General features: G+C 39.1%; 1 protein-coding gene across 1 annotated transcript in view; it reads left to right on the top strand.

Moving 5' to 3' along the window:
- The window catches only part of LOC143027613 (protein prune homolog 2-like), a 289,335-nt gene that overhangs the window by 240,962 nt on the left and 29,639 nt on the right, over positions 1–18,734 (top strand). Inside the window, exons 11-12 of the mRNA XM_076188976.1 lie at positions 1,848–1,946; positions 13,361–13,448. Of these exons, the coding sequence (XP_076045091.1) occupies positions 1,848–1,946; positions 13,361–13,397 (136 nt within the window). The 3' untranslated portion in view covers positions 13,398–13,448. The remainder of the gene's footprint in view (positions 1–1,847; positions 1,947–13,360; positions 13,449–18,734) is intronic.

Below are 18,734 nucleotides of genomic sequence, written 5' to 3' on the forward strand. Positions count from 1 at the left end.
ATTTTATGATGCGAGTATTATTACGACACATCATACGTCTGGCAACTAATGCTGCCCGCAAGATTTTGGCCCGTACTGAAGAGGTTAATGCTTTCTGTTCTCCTTTCCCACCATAGTCATTTTCTTAGTGTCAACCACTGCCATAATCAGTCCCTCACTGTTCTCCTTCACAATCAACAACTCTATAGAATATATACTGTACAGTAAACATACAATGCATATGCTCAGTGATTGATTATGTGAGCCCTGCATGGGCCTCTAATCTCACTAAGACACACCACAACACTCTACACACCATACAAAACAAAGCCCTAAAGACAATTGCAGGCAGCACAAATACAACACCTACAAACCATTTACACCATGAAATGAAAGTCCCCAATGTCAAGGATCACCATCACATAAGAGGCACACAAACACTTGTCACAGCCTCCACAAACACAGCACACCTACTACATGACGTAGCAAATCATCCACACATGCCAAGAAACATCAAAACAACACCCACATACCTGATATTCATCCTTCTGAATCTTCTCTTCCACAAAAGGATAGAGTCCACCTGGCCAGACTGTGGTGCAGCCACCATCCAGTCCTAAGCTACCACAAGAGGCTGGATGACTGCATTGCAGACAACTGCCCAGGATGTAACATTTCACCCTGTACTATACAACACAATGTACACTTTATAAAGCATTTGTGGGAAAACCCGGTTCCAGCCATAGCATTCCTCAGGGAGACGGGACTGCTTGGCCAGACAGTCTAGGGAAAAACAACTCTCTAAAATTACTATCCATCTTACCCTTACTGCTTTCACTTCCATTAATTTCTGATCATCTGCACCTCTCTACCTGACTCATCCCCTTCACTCTCTTAACTTCTTCCAAAACATGTTTTTATTCTGTTCAATATTTTCTGTTGTTTTCATACTCATTTTGCATCTGCTCTCCTCTATGCCTCCTTTATTTTACATTTTGCTTCTCTATCTTGTACCTCCCACATACCTCCCAAGTCCTAATTTGCAATCAATCCACATATGTTTGCTTATTCTCATCTAGTACAATCTGCACCTCATCATCCCACTACTCACTACTCTTCCCTCTATTCCCCTCCATCCTCCTTGTTCATCATACCATATTTGCACACCTTGTAACCTCCTCTTTAAAATAAATACATTCCTCTTTTATTACCACTTACTCTATCCTTCAGCACCTACCTCACTTCTCTCATCTGATATTCCATCTCCTTTTCTTTCTCATTCAATATGTTTACTCTAAGCACCTCTCTACCCAATGCTCTTTTGTTCCTTCTCCACCTATCCCCCACTCTCAGTTTTCCTTCCAAAAAATTATCTGACACTCCCCAACTCTTTCCCTTATAAACATGGACATCCAGAACTCTTCCTATCCTTCCTTTAGATACCACTACGTAGTCCATTAATGTTTTATCAAATACCTTTCTATCCACCACCTTTTCCCATGTATTCTTATTGTTGACTCTTCCAAAACACTGATTGCTATCATCATCTCTAAACACATCTTCATCATCAATTCACCATTATGATTTTTACTTGGCATTCCAAATTTCCCCACTACCACACTTCTCTCAGCTTCTGGTATTCTTTCTCCTTTTATTTCTTATTCAAACTGTTTACTCTCGGCTCCTCTTTACCTTCCACTCTTTTCCTCTTCCTCCACCTGACAGCCTGACAGCCAGAGCTGGTTTACCTCCACTACTACATTATATGGTGACCCTCCTCATTTTACCCTACCTAAATATAAACAGTTGTTTGCTGAGGCCTACATATAATTAATAGTTTAATGTAACCTAGTGTTCTTCTTCAACAGCACCAAGTTTTCAAGAAAGCTGCGATTTGTTGCAAGTCTACGAGAACTAGCTGAACTGATACCCATGGACCAGATTTGCATCCCAGATAGAGTCAAACAGTAAGTGGGGACACAGCTTTGTGGCATTAACTTAATTCTTTATTACAAACCATGTTGATTTCAAATTCATGAGTATGAACCATATAGAATATCATATTTCAAGTTGAAAAGTAGTGATGTCTTCATTGCCATGACCCTGCTGTTTGGTGCAACCATTCATACCTATTATTTCTTCAAACATTTACTTTGCCATAAATCAAAATTACATGAGTGTACCAATTGTGACAACTTAGTTTTCATCGTTGTAAAAAGGATTGTGATACTAGCCCAGGTAACTGAAGCTGCTCCCAGGGATTGGTGCCGCCTATGTGAGAGCTGGTGGCAGGGGAATTCTGTGGTTGGTTGCCCCTTAACTCTTGGGGTTGGAAACTGGTCCCACAACAAAGACACGGCTACACCAGACCAAATACAAGCACTAAACACTGAGATTAACAATAAAGTACATGAACAAAAAACACAAATTTGGCAAACATTTGTCAACACAATCATGAAATAAATACCAGAAAACCATACAAGACACTCAACAGCATTACACTATTCAACAGTAACACAACATGTTCTCACACAGCAATAACTACAACAACAGTCAACTTACCCACAAACAGACAACAAGCAAACACACTCATAAATAATTTTGCACTCGCAAGCCATCTCACCCCTCACCCTTATGACCAACACATCATTCAATGTAAGAAAGACTTCCCCACAGACCCAGACTACACACCCTTCATAAACAGCCAGACAAAACATATAATCCATAGCCTCCAGCACTGCCTGTGGACCTTACAATATAAGTAACATCCACCTAAAATACCTTGGACCACATGGCATACATGCACTCACCAACATTGCAAACCACAGCTATTCACACAACACCATACCCAACATCAGGAAGCATGGGAAAATCATCACCTTCCCCAAACCCAACAAATACCCAACAATTCCAGCATCACACCACCCAATCACACTCCTCTGCACCCCTCCAAAGTCATAGAATGCCTCATACTACAACTTGTCACACCAAATAAATAACCCCCTTGCTGAATCACAAGACAGTTTTAGATACCTTCACTAACATTCTTCTGATAAACCTCACACAAAAATTTTGACATATGAACAAAGATTGGTGAAATTACAACTGACAACGTTAGAGTAGAGAAGGGAGAGAGGCGATTTATTTACCATTTTCAGAATTATGAAAGGAATGGAAGTTCTTGATAGAGATGATCTATTAAAATGGGACAAAAGAGAAACAAGAGGACACGCAAAGAAACAAAAGAAAGACAGTTACAGAAGAGATCTGAAAAAGAACAGTTTCCCACACAGAGTGATTGACGTCTGGAACAAATTGAAAAGTGAAACAGTTAATGCCAGAACTATATGCGAATTCAAAAGCAAACTGGATGTGGAGAAATACAAAAACAGGTCAAAACGAGCATAGCTCTAGTCCCGTAAAATGCAGCTAGGTACAACTAGGTAAATCTAAAACTCTCCACTTCCAGTCGCTCTCCCTTAATGCTCACTTCCAGTCTGCTGCCACTTTCACCCCTTGTACATCTCATCACCTTACTACCCACATTTATCTTCAACATTCTTCTTTCACACACACTCCCAAAATATCACCAACTTCCTCAATCCCTCCTCTGATCCTGCTACAAATGCAGTGTCGTCCGCAAACAACAGCTGGCTCACCTCCCACTTTTCTCCATTTTCTTTAAACATCTCCAATCCCTGTCCCATCACCCTTGCATTTACCTCTCGCACCAACCCATCCATGTATAAGTTGAACAGCCAAGGCGACATAACACATCCCTGATGAAGACCTGTACCTCGAACCACTCACTCTCCATTTCTAATACACATGCTTTACTACTCTCATAAAAACTCTTGACAACTCCTAGAAGCTTTCCTCCTATCCCGTATATCTGCAAAACCTCCCACAGTGCCTTCCTGTTTACCCTATCATAAGCCTTTTCCAGATCCATAAAAGCCCAAAAAACATCCTTACGTTTTCCTATAGCTTTCTCACATATGTCTTACCACAAAAATCTGATCTACACAATCTCTACCCGTCTTAAATCCACACTGTTCCTCACCAATTACTCCCTCTGTTCCTCTCCTAATCCTCTCAATCAAGATCCCCCCATAAGCCTTCCCAACTACACTTTACAAGAAACTACTACGCTCACACTTGTCCCCTTTTCACTTGTAAAGTGAAACTATACAGGCACTCCTCCACTCCTCCGGCACTCTACCCTCTCTCCAGCAAACATTAAATAACCTCACCAGCCAGTCCACCATCACTGTACCTCTTTTTTTTTTTTTACATTGTGCATGGCATCCATCCAGACCAGGTGCCTTACCTGCTTTCATCATCTTAACACAACTGCCTTCTCTTGATCCTTCCTTATTTCTCCTCCATTTTCAACACTCATCATGGTCATTTTCTTAGCACTTCCCACTGCAACTATCTTTCCCTCCCTATCCTCCTTCACATTTAGCAAAAGTCCTCAGTCAAGGACCACCTCGACATGAGAGGCACACAAACACTTGCTGCAGCCACCACAAACACATCACACCCGCTACACTACATAGCAGAACACCCGCACACACCAAGAAACATTAAAACTACACCCAAAGACCTTTATTACACACAGATACTCTCTTCTCTTCCTCCACAACCACCAAATACCAGCCTCCGGAAACATATTCATAATCATATCACTCACCGCTCCATTAACACACTGAAAGACAACACACTGCTGCATGCCAGACCCCCTGATATCCACCCTTCTGAATCCTCTCTCCCACGAAAGGACAGAGTCCACTTGGCCAGACTGCGATGCGGTCACCACCCAGCACTTCTAAGCTACCAGAAGAGGCTGGACGACCGTGTTGTGGACAGCTGCCCAGGATGTAACACTTCACCCCATACCATACAACACATAATGGAAGACTGCATTATACACAATCATGCACGCAAACAACACAACATACACTCTATAAAGGATTTGTGGGAAAACCCAGTTTCGGCTGTGGCCTTCCTTGGGGAGACGGGACTGCTCGGACAGACAGTCTAGGGAACGACAACAACAACAACAACAACAACTCCCTAAAATACTGCCCACCTTCCTCTTACCCTTCTCTTCCATTATCATCTCTCCATCTGCACCTTTTACCTTTTCTTCTCTACTTTATTCGCCTCTTCCTCTCTTAATTTATTTCAAAAACATATTTTTATTACTTTCAAAATTTTCTGTCATACTCTTACCCCATTTCACATCTGCTCTTCTCTTCCTCCTTTACCTTGTGCTTTACTTCTCTTCTCTTTTCTTTGTACCTCTCATATGACTCCCTTGTCCTATTTTGTAACCAATCTGTGAAAGCTCGCTTCTTCTCTTCTACAACCTTCTTTGTTTCCTCATCCCACCATTCACTACCCTTTCTTCTATTTCCTCCCGTCCTTCTTGTTCCACACACCATCCTTGCACACTTTGTGACTCCCTCCTTGAACCATCCCCATTCCTCCTCCACTCCTAGCTCTACTCTATCCTTTATTCCCTCCCACTCCTCTCTCAGCTTCATCTTGTACTCCTCCTTTTCCTTTTCATTTAAAGAGTTCGCTCTAAGCACCCCACTACCTTTAGTCCTTTTCCGCTTTCTCCATCTATCCTCCACTCTCAACTTACCTTGCACCAAAAAATGATCTGATTTTCCCCCACTCTCTCCCCATAGCACATCTACATCCTTAACTCTTTCTATTATACTCCTATCTACCACTACATAGTCCATTAATGCTCTATCTACTGCCCTTCCATCCACCACCCTCTCACATGTGTATTTATGCTTGACTTTCTTCCTAAACACTGTATTTGCTATCATCAACTCTCATTCTAGACATATCTCCACCATCAACTCTCCACTACAATTCTTTCCTGGAACTCCACATTTCCCAACCGCTCCATCAATTGGTTCATTTCCTACCCTAGCATTAAGGTCTCCCAGTACTACTACATTGATGTTCCTCCCTAATCCCTCTATCCAAAAAGACTCCCTTTCTTCTATACTCTACTCACTACCAGACCCATATGCACTTACAAAAACCCACATCTCCTTTCCCAATTTCACCTTCATCCACATTATCCTTGAGGAAACCTTCCAATCCACTACCCGTTGACCTATCTCTTAACTTACTAGTGTAGCCACCCCTTCTCTCCCTCACCCTCTCTTCACTCCTGATAACCTCCCAGTTGCATTCCCAAACTCACACTCGCCCTTCCCTCTCAATTTAGTTTCACTCAAAGCCAACACATCCATCTTTCTTCTCACAAACATAGTACCTATCTCTTCCCTTTTACTCTCATCTGTACCATATCCACACACATTAAAGACTTAAACCTTAGGGTGCTGGTAGGAATGTCCCCTGTGGGGCTGCAGGGAGAAGGATGCCTAGTCCCAATCCCCATCCCGTTTTTCTCACCTCTTACAATCCAAGTGGAAATATTTGGAGGCAGTATTCTTTTCTCCCCACCACAGGGTAGGCAAAACAAGATATGAAATTCAGAGAAATGGTACAGGACAGCAACAAGGGGTTGGGGGACAGTATAACAGAGGGACAGTAGCAGTAATAAAAGTTTCATCATTTCTCTGTGAGTGGAGTCGTCCTCTATCACAGACAAAATGTGTGGCTCTGGTCTGTAGGGATGCCCCATATAGACCCTAAAGTATCAACTGCATGCTACTTTGCCATAACAACATGCAGTCAACTAATTTATTGACATGTTTGTCAGGTGTCATGTCACTCAAGATAATCACTCCCAGGTCCCTTTCTGAGTCGACTTTTTTTTACTTCCTTTTTACCAATTTTATATTAACCCGATATTCTATTTTTGCTTTTTCCAAATTCCATTACTACAGTTCTTAATGTTGAAGTTCATTTCACACCTCTGACACCATTCCCATATTTTATCCAGGTCTTCTTGTAATCTGCAATCTTCTTCTGTGCTTACTCTCTTGAGTAATTTGGCATCGTCAACAAAGAAAATAATTTAACACTTCACTCCCTCATCCATACCATTTATATATATGGCAAACATTAAAGGAGCCAATACAGCCCTGTGGGACGCCACTAGCTTACTTTGTATTCCTCCTATTATTTCAATTTTTCTTATTAACTTTTTATGTGGTACTTTGTCAAAAGCCTTCTGCAAGTCCAAGAAGGCGCAATCTGCCCAGCCATCTTTCTTGTATTATGTCAATTAATCTCGAGTAAAAGCACATTAAGTTTGTAGTACACGATATTCCACTTCTAAAGCCAAATTGTATAGGGTTTAATATTTTATTCTCTTCCAAGTGTTTGATCCATTTTTCTTATAACCTTTTTGCATATTTTTGCTACTGTGCTTCTAAGGGATACTGATCTGAAGTTTGTAGGATCTTCTTTGTTTCCTCCTTTATATATTGGTATGATGTTTGCATCTTTCCAATCTTGCAGTACCTTTCATTCTTTGAGTAAAATGTCTATTATCTTGTATAATTTGTCTGTCAGTTCGTCTATACACTCAGTATCCAATTTGCAATTCCATCTGGTCCAAGTGATTTCCTAACATCTAGGTTTTTTATTTGGTCTATTATTTCTTTCTGTTACCTTTATTTCTTTCATTTTAAGGGATCTTTTTTGTTGTCCATCTATTCCCAAATTTGTGAGCTCTCAATTGTAAAGACAGACCTGAAATGTCTAATCATAACTTCTGCCATTTCTGTGTTATCTATATATTCTATATCTCCTTAATGCAGTTTTACAATTTCGTGTTTGTCTTTTAATTTATCATTTACATATCTGTAAAAGAGTTTAGGTTGATCCTTACATTTGTCTATAATATCTTTTTCATAGTTTCTTTTTACTTTCCACCGTATATTCACATATTTGTTCCTAAGATTTATATATGTTTGCCATTTGGATGTTTTTTGTCTCTTTTCCATCTTTTCCAGGCTTTGTCTCTTCTGTCTTTAGCCTCACTGCACCTTTTGTTATACCAACACTTTATATAAATATCTTTTTGCTTCTTCTTTGGTACATATTTATCAATTCCTTCCTTGTACTTTTCTTTGAATATGTTCCATTTGTCTTCCATCTTTGTTTCCTCTTTGGAGAATTTATCCCAGTTTTAGTTTCGGAATTTTTTTTCCAAGTTTTACAAAATCTGTTTTGTTGTACATTAATCTTCCCTCTCGGTTTTTCATTCCTTTTTACATTTTGTTCTTTTAATTCAAACTCTGTTAGTATATGGTCACTCTTCCCAATTGGTATTTTATACTCCATTTTGTTCATGATATCCAGGTCAGAAGTGAATATTAAGTCTAGTTTCAACGGTTCCTCATTGTTTCTATATTTCTTCCCAGATTATATCCTTTGCATTAAAATCGCCCATAATTACTGTTACCACCCTCTTTCAGTAACTCATTTAGCACATTCATCATGTCTTCCAGTAATTTAGAATGATCACTATCAGACCAAGCCTGTGTTTTTGGTGGCACATATACTGCTACAAATTTTCTATTTTTCATATTATTATTTACAACTTTAATTATAATTAATTCCACATTATATTTGCCATTATTTATCTTTGTCACATTTAAACCCTTTTGCTCAATATCATGACACCTCCCTGTTTGGTCTATTTTTCGCTCAGTGGTTGTATAGACCTTGTCCCACTATACTTGTTGATAGAGGTCCTTTCAGTTTTGTCTCCACAATTTCCATAATGTCAGGTTTCTCTATTTCCAGATAGTCATTCAGTTAATTAATTCCAGAGATCATACCATCGATATTTGTATATGCCACTTCTAGTTTCATATTTTCTTCTCCTTTTTTGGTTTAAGTTTCCATTTTTCTGATGTACCATTTTTTCAGTCTGTCTTTATTTTCCGTCTCCATTCTTTTCTCATTTCTATCGTTGGCTTCAATTCTGAGAACCTTTTCTTTCTCTTTCTCTTTCTCCTCATCACCCATTTTCTTTTTTATCCTAATATGTTTGGATTTCTCACTGTTTGCTAGTTTAACTGCTTTCGATAGTATCTCCTCTGCTATCATTTGAGTTCTTAGTTTTATGTTTAGAGGTCTATGTTGTTTTTCTTTTGAGTATTTGCCTATCCTTTGAATCTCGTTAATTTCTTTGTCAAAATTTTGCACTTTGTCCTGAATTTCTTTCAGAATTTCCTTAGCTATTTCCTTTTTCTCATTTTCTCTCTGGTATTTATACACATCATGGTTTTCTTGGGTACCATGGACCACAATACATTTACCTTTGTCGACTCTATCTCTCACCTAATTTTCCTCTTCTTTAATTACTTTCATAGCTGTTTCAGAGGTCTATCTTGTTTTTCTTATGAGTATTTGCCTATCCTGTGAATCTTGTCAATTTCTTTGTCAAAATTTTGCCCTTCGTCCTGAATTTCTTTCTGAATTTCCTTAGCTATTTCCTTTTCTTCTTTTTCTCTCTGGTATTTATACACATCATGTTTTTCTTGGATACCATGGACCACAATGCATTTACCTTTGTCAACTGTATCTCTCACCCAATTTTCCTTTTCTTTAATTACTTTCATTACTGTTTTTGTATTTTCCTTTATCTGTTTTTGTACTATTTCTCTAAAGGATGTTTTTTTTTTTTTTTCCTGTTGTTTCCATTGATTTTTTATTTCAATGAGGTCTGTTTCTTTGATTCACTCTTCATCACTACCTGTAATTGCTCTTTGACCTTTTTCAGTTCTTCATTTTATTTTTGTCCTTTTTCATTCTTTCATTTTCTCTTGTGAGCATATCAATTTTGCTCTTTAGGTCACTTAATTCTCTAATCGTTTGCTCATTACTCTTATGCAAAGTAATCAATTCCCTAAGTACAGCTCAGTAGTCCAATTTTAAGTCTCCGGTTTCTTCCAATAATTTGTTTACTTCACTATTTCTTAATTCATTGCTATATCTAACTTCTCTATCTATAAGCCTTTACCTATTTCTTCTGGATTTCTTTGAAAACCTGAAAAACTGTTCTCCCACCTTTGATTTATTCTTGGTGTGTCCATTGAACACGTCCTCATGGGAATTACTCCTCTTGGCGATTCTACTTTACTTATATCCAGGCCTCTCTTAATTGGTTCATTCAATATTTTTTCGTCTTTTACTTTCTCCATTGTGCCAACTATACTTATTTCAACAACTGGATTTTACCTTATCGGTCACACAAGCAACATAGCCTATACATCCCGCACAATAACAACTAGTCGTTTCCTTCATGTCGGCAACAAAACCGCTAGATTGGCGCTCAATTGCTGCACTTCCTTTTGCTTCGGTGTCTTGTTGTGCCCCTCATGTTCACTCCATCCACCTCTGCCTTCCACATTTTTTTTTATTAATCTATTTCATTCATTCTTTCTGTGTCTCCAAGCAATCCCAATACTCTTTCATCAACCCCGTCTCCCATCCCCTTTTCCATCCCTGATGAGGTACTCAAGTTGGATGGGTGTAATGTGAAGTGTCTGACAAAGGGATTAGCTGATGAGGTTGTTTAATGTGTGCCTAAGTGAAGGCAGGGTGCCAGAAAACTGGAAGATTGCTTGTATAGTTTGTTGAACATAGTTGGAATAGCATATGGGAGGATGTTAATTGAGAGGAATAGGAGAGGAAGAGAGGGAGTAATTGATTAGGAATAGTGTGGGTTAAGGAAAGATAAAGGATGAATGAATCAATTTTTTGTGGTAAGGCAGATACATGAGAAGTTTATTGGCGAATGGTTGTTAATTAACTATGAATTGACATGGCACAAATGGACTTCTCCTTATTTTCTCTAGTTTTGTATGAGGGGAGGAGGGTGGATCACCCTGCTGTGGATGTACTGTGCCTTGCTGCATTTCTTCTTACCCTGGTAGTGGGTGGAAGACGGGGATGATTCTTCATCTATGAGGAGTGAAGATGAAAAGGAAATAAGTGAGTGATGCATGAATGTGTGGAGGTATGCATTCCATGGCTCACTACCTCCTTTATAAGAGGGAAGAAGCCTATGGTATGTAGACAGATAGTTATGTTTGTAATGCTGGGGATTGTAAATAGGTGTAGGTTTAGAGATTTAGGAGCATGTCAGGAATCAGGGTCCTCATGAATCTAAGTATACGTAAACCATAGGTTATATCAACCCCTTGGGGCCCCCTACCTTAGTTAAAGCAGACGTGACTTCTGACACACACAAACCCACCTTTCTCACCCTACTGCTCCTACCCAGCTTGGGTATTTTCCCTTGTCAGAGCCCACAAGTATTGAGATAGGGCTAAATTTTTTACAAAATTTGCATTCTGTGAGTAACTGGGAAAGTGGAATAAACTTATGAAACAGAAATTCTGGATAATTAAGGTCAACCAGGGTGAGAAATTAGCTGGGGTAGGAGACAACATACAAGGGATGGGATAGACAAAACCATTGCCAGGGTTAAGGAATAGGATACAGATCAGAAGGAGGGTGTCCACTATGTAAGCTGGAGTCATTCTAATTAGAGCACTCTGGTTGACAGTTCAATGTTTTCTTTTCTCCTCCTGTACACTGATATATATTGATAATGCAGTATTATAGCTAGTTTGTTATATTTTAGTTGTCAGTAATTTCATTGTTGAGATATTTGGGTGGATAAAAATGTTATTATGATTCTAATTAGAGCACTCCAACTGATGGGTCAGTTACCAAGTAGAATGCCAAACATCCCCAACACAAAACAGATTAATTAGGTTTAGAGTTAGTATAGCTGTGGCCTCTGGTTGCCCACTGGTTAGTTATAGATTAAGATACAGAGGGAAAAGAGTTCCATGTGTGTCATATAAATATATAAAAAAAAAAAATCATTACAGCGGGTGGATCACGCTACAACAAAACCCACATTCTCATGCCAATGCTTAATTCACTTACTCATTTTTATTATTGTTAACATATACCTCTAAATTGTATATTCTCATGCTATTGTTTAATTGACTTACTCATTTTTCTTATTGTCGGGTGAATGATACGCGTGGGAAGCTCGTACACTGTTTATTATTATGTAAGATCAGTCAACATAGGCGTGAACGTCGACATGCGCAATAGCAATGGTAATGATAGTACAAAGCAATAGCAATAATACAACATCCCCCTTCAAGTTTACAAAATCTCAAAATAAACTTATCAGGAAGTAACAGTTAGTAATTCCCCAAAGGGCTGCAAAAGAAAGCATAGTGATGACATATCAACTAGAGTAAACCTTTAGAATTAAGTACAAAATTAGATACTATTATTTGTGATACATAACATACACTTAGTAGTAAACCATTTCTGGTTGTACATTGGGTTTAGGCACTCTGCCGGACCTTCTAACTTCAATTTGTGATGGGCTAGGTACACTAGGTTTAGTGCTAGGACAAACAACAGAAGTAGATGCACCTTTAGGAATATCACTGACATGGATGGAATTATCAGAAGAACCGAGCAGGGTGGGAGTCCCTTCTTTGGGTTCAGTGTTAGGCAATTTACTGTGTTCACCTGTGTGTATGAGAGAGTGTCTGTTTCTATGTCGGGTGAATGATACGCGTGGGAAGCTCGTACACTGTTTATTATTATGTAAGATCAGTCAACATAGGCGTGAACGTCGACATGCGCAATAGCAATGGTAATGATAGTACAAAGCAATAGCAATAATACAACACTTATTATTCACTTATACCTCTTAATTGTATTTTCTCATGCCACTACTTATTTGTTTTTCTTATTATTCACTTGTGTCTCTAAATTGTATATTCTCAGGCCGGTGCTTAACTGACTTACTTATTTTTCACATTATTCACTTATACATCTGAATTGTCAGTGCTAAATGACTTATTTTTCACATTATTCACTTATACCTCTAAATTGTATATTTTCATGCCGGTGCTTTATATCCTTGAACATGCTACCTACTAAATTCTTCCACAAGGGTACTGTATTATCTTATAGGTTTGATTATAATATTGGACTTCATTCCAAGCTTCTGTGTTCAGTTATGATTATACTTCCTTGATTTATTCATGGAAAAATAATAAGATACAAGTGAATAAATAAAAAATCAGATCAAATTTACTTCACATTTTATTCAAATAAAAAAAATCTATTACAATGTTGTTAGTGTTTCAGAAATTGGGGAAGGGACTTGTTGGTAAATAATTCTATTCTTGCCTAGTTTTATTACAAAGAACATCTTAACTTGGTTGTAAGCAATCACTTCCTTAATGTAATGTTCTTTGTTATAACATCAGCCATAACTCTCCTCATTCCCTATTTAGACACCTGCCCACAAGTTCTTTTGTCTCCCAGAAATGTATAATGTAGCCTTTAAATAGAATTACCCTCCTTCATTATTTTGCAGGTATGATGAGATCCGGGAGAGTCTCATTAAAGGTTGAGAGAAACAAATACATAAAAGCAAACAAAAGGGGCTGCTTTCATCTGGACAGGTTGGTGGAAGCTCTTCTGTACAATAAGTCCTAAATTAGGTCAGATCAAATCATTTTTGGTTAGGCTTGGCAAATTATTTGTAAAGAACAAAAATGGAGTGAGTGTATAGATATTATTAAAAAAATATTGCTATTAGTGTTTTTTACAACAATTCTGCATTGGGAAAAAAATCCTTGGGGAAAAAAAATACCCACAAAATTTATCTGTACTGGTTCCAAAGGATCTGAGCTTGTGCCAGTTTTCTAATGCACTTTTCTGTATACAACCACATATTTTATGTTGAAGCCTTCCAGGGTTCCTTTGAATATCTCACTTAAAAAGTTACTGCCCCAGTCACTTTGTCCCAAGGCATACCCATCTTGCTAAAGTAAGACATTAAAGCTTTTGTGATTGTCTTTGCTTTAATGTTTGGCAAGGGTATTACTTCAGCATACTGTGTATACTGACACATGATGGTAAACAGAAATGACTTACCAGACTTAGTTTTTGGTAGGGAGCCTATGCAGTCTATAACTAACCTACTGAAAGGTTCCTAAATAAAAGGAACTTGGCACATTGGCACCTTCTTAGGGGTGTTACTGGGTTTCCCTGTTATCTGACACACAATACACTGCCAAACTATTTTCTAAAAATCTTCAGATAGGTGTGGCCAATAAAATTGACTTATTATAACTCTTCGGTTTTGGCGACTCCAAGGTGGATGCAGGTAGTTTCATGTGCTAATCTTATGATTCTTTCCGTGATCTTCCTTGGGGTCACAGTTTGCATGATAACTGTGGAGAATATTATGACTTTGACAAATTTCCCATCCCTTTTAATAAGTAATGCTGACAGTGTGCATTTAATTTAGGTAACCACTCCACTTAGTTAATTCTGGGATACTCCTGTGAATTTTACAACATTCATAGAAGCAAAAGATTATATACCTGTGATAGGCAGGGACTCATCAAACACTGAAAAGTACAATTGCATCACAAAGCATCATGTCTTTGTGAATATGTAATCATTTCACTTTTTCTGTTTTGTTTGGATATTTCATTAAAACATAGTATTATAACTTACCATAGCCTTATGGGCACTTGGTGATTTTCTTCATCTTTGTTCTGGTGGTGGTGATGTGTGCGTTGATTTTGGGCATGGCATGGGGATGGGTATAGAAATAAAGGGATGGATAAAGGTATGTGTTGAGGGGAGACTGGTTCTCTCATGGAATGTGTCACCTCACTGGTTTAGCACAATGTCTCGTTTACAAAAATGAAAATGGGTCACTATGAGCATAGCTCTTGTTCCGTAAAATACAACTAGGTAAAACTAGGTAAATAAATACAAAAGGCATTCGACAGTACCACACAAAAAGCTACTAAGAAAAAATTAAACAATAGGTGGAATACAAGGAATGGATGAAAGATTTCTTAAACAGGAGAAAAAATGAGGGTGGTACTCAGAGACAAGAACTCAAATTGGGAAGAAATGATAAGAGGAGTCCCACAAGGTTCTGTATTGGCTCCGATAATGTTTGCCATATATATAAATGACATGGATGAAGGTGTGGAATGTTATATGAACTTCTTTGCAGATGATACAAAACTACTAAAGATAGTAAGTACAGAGGAAGATTGCAAATCACTACAAGAAGACCTGGACAAAATCTGGAAATGAAGTCAAAAGTGTGAAGTGAATTTCAACATCAAGAAATGTAGTCTAATGGAATTTTGAAAAAGCAAAAACAGAATATTGGGACAATATAAAATTGGTACAAAGGAAGTTAAAAAAAGTCAACTCGGAAAGGGACCTAGGAGTAACTATCACCAATGACATGGCATCAAACATATCAACAAATTAGACAGAGAAACTTTCAAATTATTAAGATCAATGAAAGTGGCCTTTGACCACATGGATGAAGAAATGGTAAAGAAAATATTAGTTACATTGATAAGACCAAAATTGGAGTATGCTGTGACACTGGACATCTGGTACTGAAAAGAACATAAAGAAATTTGAAAGAATTCAAAGAGCAATAATTACAAAGATGGCACCAACACTCCAAATTAATATATGAACAAAGATTGGAAAAACTTGAACTACCAACCCTGGAACAAAGAAGAGAAAGAGGAGACCTACTAATCATCTACAGAATTATGAAAGGGATGGAAGTCCTTGATAAAGATGACTTACTAAAGTGGGATAGGAGTAAAGTAAGAGTACACAAAAAGAAACTTAAAAAGGGATCATTACAGAAGAGATCTGAAAAAGAATAGCTTCCCACACAGAGTGATAGATATCTGGAACAAACTGAATGAGGAAACATTGAAAAGAAAAAAGAGAAACAGGAGACCTATTAACCATGTACAGAATTATGAAAGGAATGGAAGTCCTTGATAGAGATGACTTACTAAAGTGGGATAGGAGAAAAACAAGAGAACATAAAAAGAAACTTGAAAAGGATGGTTACAGAAGAGACCTGAAAAGGAATAGCTTCTCACACAGTGATAAATACCTGGAGTAAACTGAATGAGGAAACAGTGAGTGTAAAAACTATATAAGAATTTAAGATCAAACTAGATGCTGAAAGATACAAAAGTGGATCACTACGAGCGTAGGTCTCTTCCCTTAAAATACATACATATACCATTAAGAAAATTTGAAATAACAGGAGGAATACAAGGTAAGCTACTGGAATGGATGAAGGATTTCTTAAGTGGGAGAAAAATGAGACAAAAATTCAAACTGGAAAGATGTGAACAGTGGCATCCTGCAAGGATCTGTATTGGGTCCTTTAATGTTTGCCATATATATAAATGATATGGATGAAGGAGTGAATTGTTACATGAACTTCTTTGCTGATGATGCCAAATTACTCAAGAGAGTAAGCACAAGAAGATTACAGATCGCTACAAGAATACCTGGACAAAATATGGGAATGGAGTCAGAAATGTGAGATGAACTTTAACATTAAGAAATGTAGCATAATGGAATTTAGAATAAGCAAAAATAGAATATTGGGTCAATATAAAATTGGTAACAAGGAAGTCAAAAAAGTCCATTCAGAAAGGGACCTGGGAATGATTATCTCGAGTGACTTGACACCTGATAAACATGTCAATGAATTATTTGGAGAGGTCTTTTAACTAAGATCAATGAAAGTGGCCTTCGACTACATGGATGAAGAAATAGTAAAGAAAATAGTGGTTACACTAATAAGACCTAAACAAAAGTGTGCTGCAACACTATGGGCACCTCGCACAAAAAAGAACATAAGAAAATTAGAAAGCATTGAAAGAGCAGCAACAAAATTGGCACCTGCACTATCAAATTTGACATACGAACAAAGATTAGAGAAATTACATCTATCAACACTGGAACAGAGAAGAGAAAGAGGTGATTTGTTGACCATGTACAGAATTATGAAAGGGATGGAAATTCTTGATAGAGATAACTTATTAAAATGGGACAGAAGAGAAGCAAGAGGACACAAAAAGAAGCTAAAGAAGGACAGTTACAGAAGAGACTCAAAAAAGAATAGCTCCCCACATAGTGATTGATGTCTGGAGCAAATTAAATGGAGAAACAGTGAGTGCCAAAACTATACAAGATTTTAAGAATAAACTGGATGCGGAGAGATACAAGAATGGGTCACTACGAGCATAGCTCTTGTCCTGTAAAATACAACTAGGTAAATACAAAGGCTTTTTCCCCCCCTTACAAGGGAGATAGCTAAAAACAAAGGAACAAAAACCACTCCCACCCATTCCAACTCCACCCCCATCCCTCCCATCCCAGCACCTCCCGGATGACGGGCCATCCCCACATCATGTCCACCGCCCCAGGCCAGAAGCAGTGTCACAAGACACAGCACATCCACAGCAAGACCGCTTCATCAAATCGGCGACCCCCCCCTCTCCGTCCCCTCGTGCAGAAAAGGAGAAGACGGGGAGAAATCCCTTTGGGCTGCGTCAAACTTTTCTCACACTCCCTCTCCCCCTACCCCCCACCCATTCCACTTCATGGATCACATCATCCATATACAACCATTCTCCATCCACCCCATCTTCTGTCCTCTCCCGTCCCCCCTCAATAGACACTCTCCTCTTCCCCAAATCCCCCCCTCACCCCATCCATCCACCCCACCCCAGGCTGCTCCCCCCCATGTTCACTCCCTCCACATCTGCCTTCCACACCTCCAGTAGTCCTTCTTCACTAATTCTCTCCATCCGTTCAAACCCCCCCCCCCAACACTCCCTCATCCACCCTATCTCCCAGCTCCCCCTCCACCCCCCTCTGTCCTCCCCACCTCTTCATTTCTCACTCTATCCTGCCTTGTAACCCCCATTGTACCTCTCAGACATATCTCAAACAAGTCCAAATCCCTTCTCTCTTCCTCTCCCATGTTCCACACTTCTGCCCCACACAGTGCTGTCAGCACAACCACTCCTTCATACAATCTCCTCCCAGCATCCATTCCCAAATGTCTATCTCTCATTACACTTTCCAATCCACCAAGCCACTCACTCGCCTCCCCCAATCCACATTCCACCTTCACCTCCCCTTCTTGCCACATTTGCACCCAAATATCCAAAACTATCCACTTCCCCCAACACCCACCCCGAGCCCACCGCCACCCTCATCCCTTGCACATCTCATCACCTTGCTTTCACCCACATCCATCTTCAACTTCCCTCCCTCACACACATTCCCAAACTCTGTCACTAACCTCCTCAATCCCTCCTCTGATCCCGCCATAAGTGCAGTGCCATCCTCAAACAACAGCTGGCCCATCTTCCACTTTTCTCCATTTCCTTCAACCATCTCCAATCCCCAACCCACTACCCCCGCATTCACCTCTCGCACCACCCCATCCATGTACAAATTGAACAGCCAGGGCGACATAACATATCCCTGACGAAGTCCCACCCCTACCTCAAACCACTCACTCCCTTGAAATACAACTAGGTAAATTTACACTTCACACTGTCTGGGTTATATGAGGTCTGTGATTGGGGTAAATTTCATATCACTCCTCAATCATGAATCACTAACACTTGTGGTCAGTTTTAAATCATGTCTTGGGCTACGTAAAAAGGGGTCCAACATTGTGTTGAATGCCTGGGAACCTTTGACCTCTTGTTGCCAAAGGTCTATGGGAGGTACAACATCACCTTAACCGAGGTGAAAATGTTGCATGATATGGCGTCACAGATTACTCTGCGACGCATAGGGGGTTAGCGTAACGAGTGCCCTCTTTTCTGGATTACGTAACGTAAACAACGCGGGGTTAAGGATCCACG

Source organism: Oratosquilla oratoria, chromosome 8 (assembly GCF_046742065.1).
Source record: "Oratosquilla oratoria isolate Oo_2021 chromosome 8, ASM4674206v1, whole genome shotgun sequence".
NCBI classification, from domain to species: Eukaryota; Metazoa; Arthropoda; class Malacostraca; order Stomatopoda; family Squillidae; genus Oratosquilla; species Oratosquilla oratoria.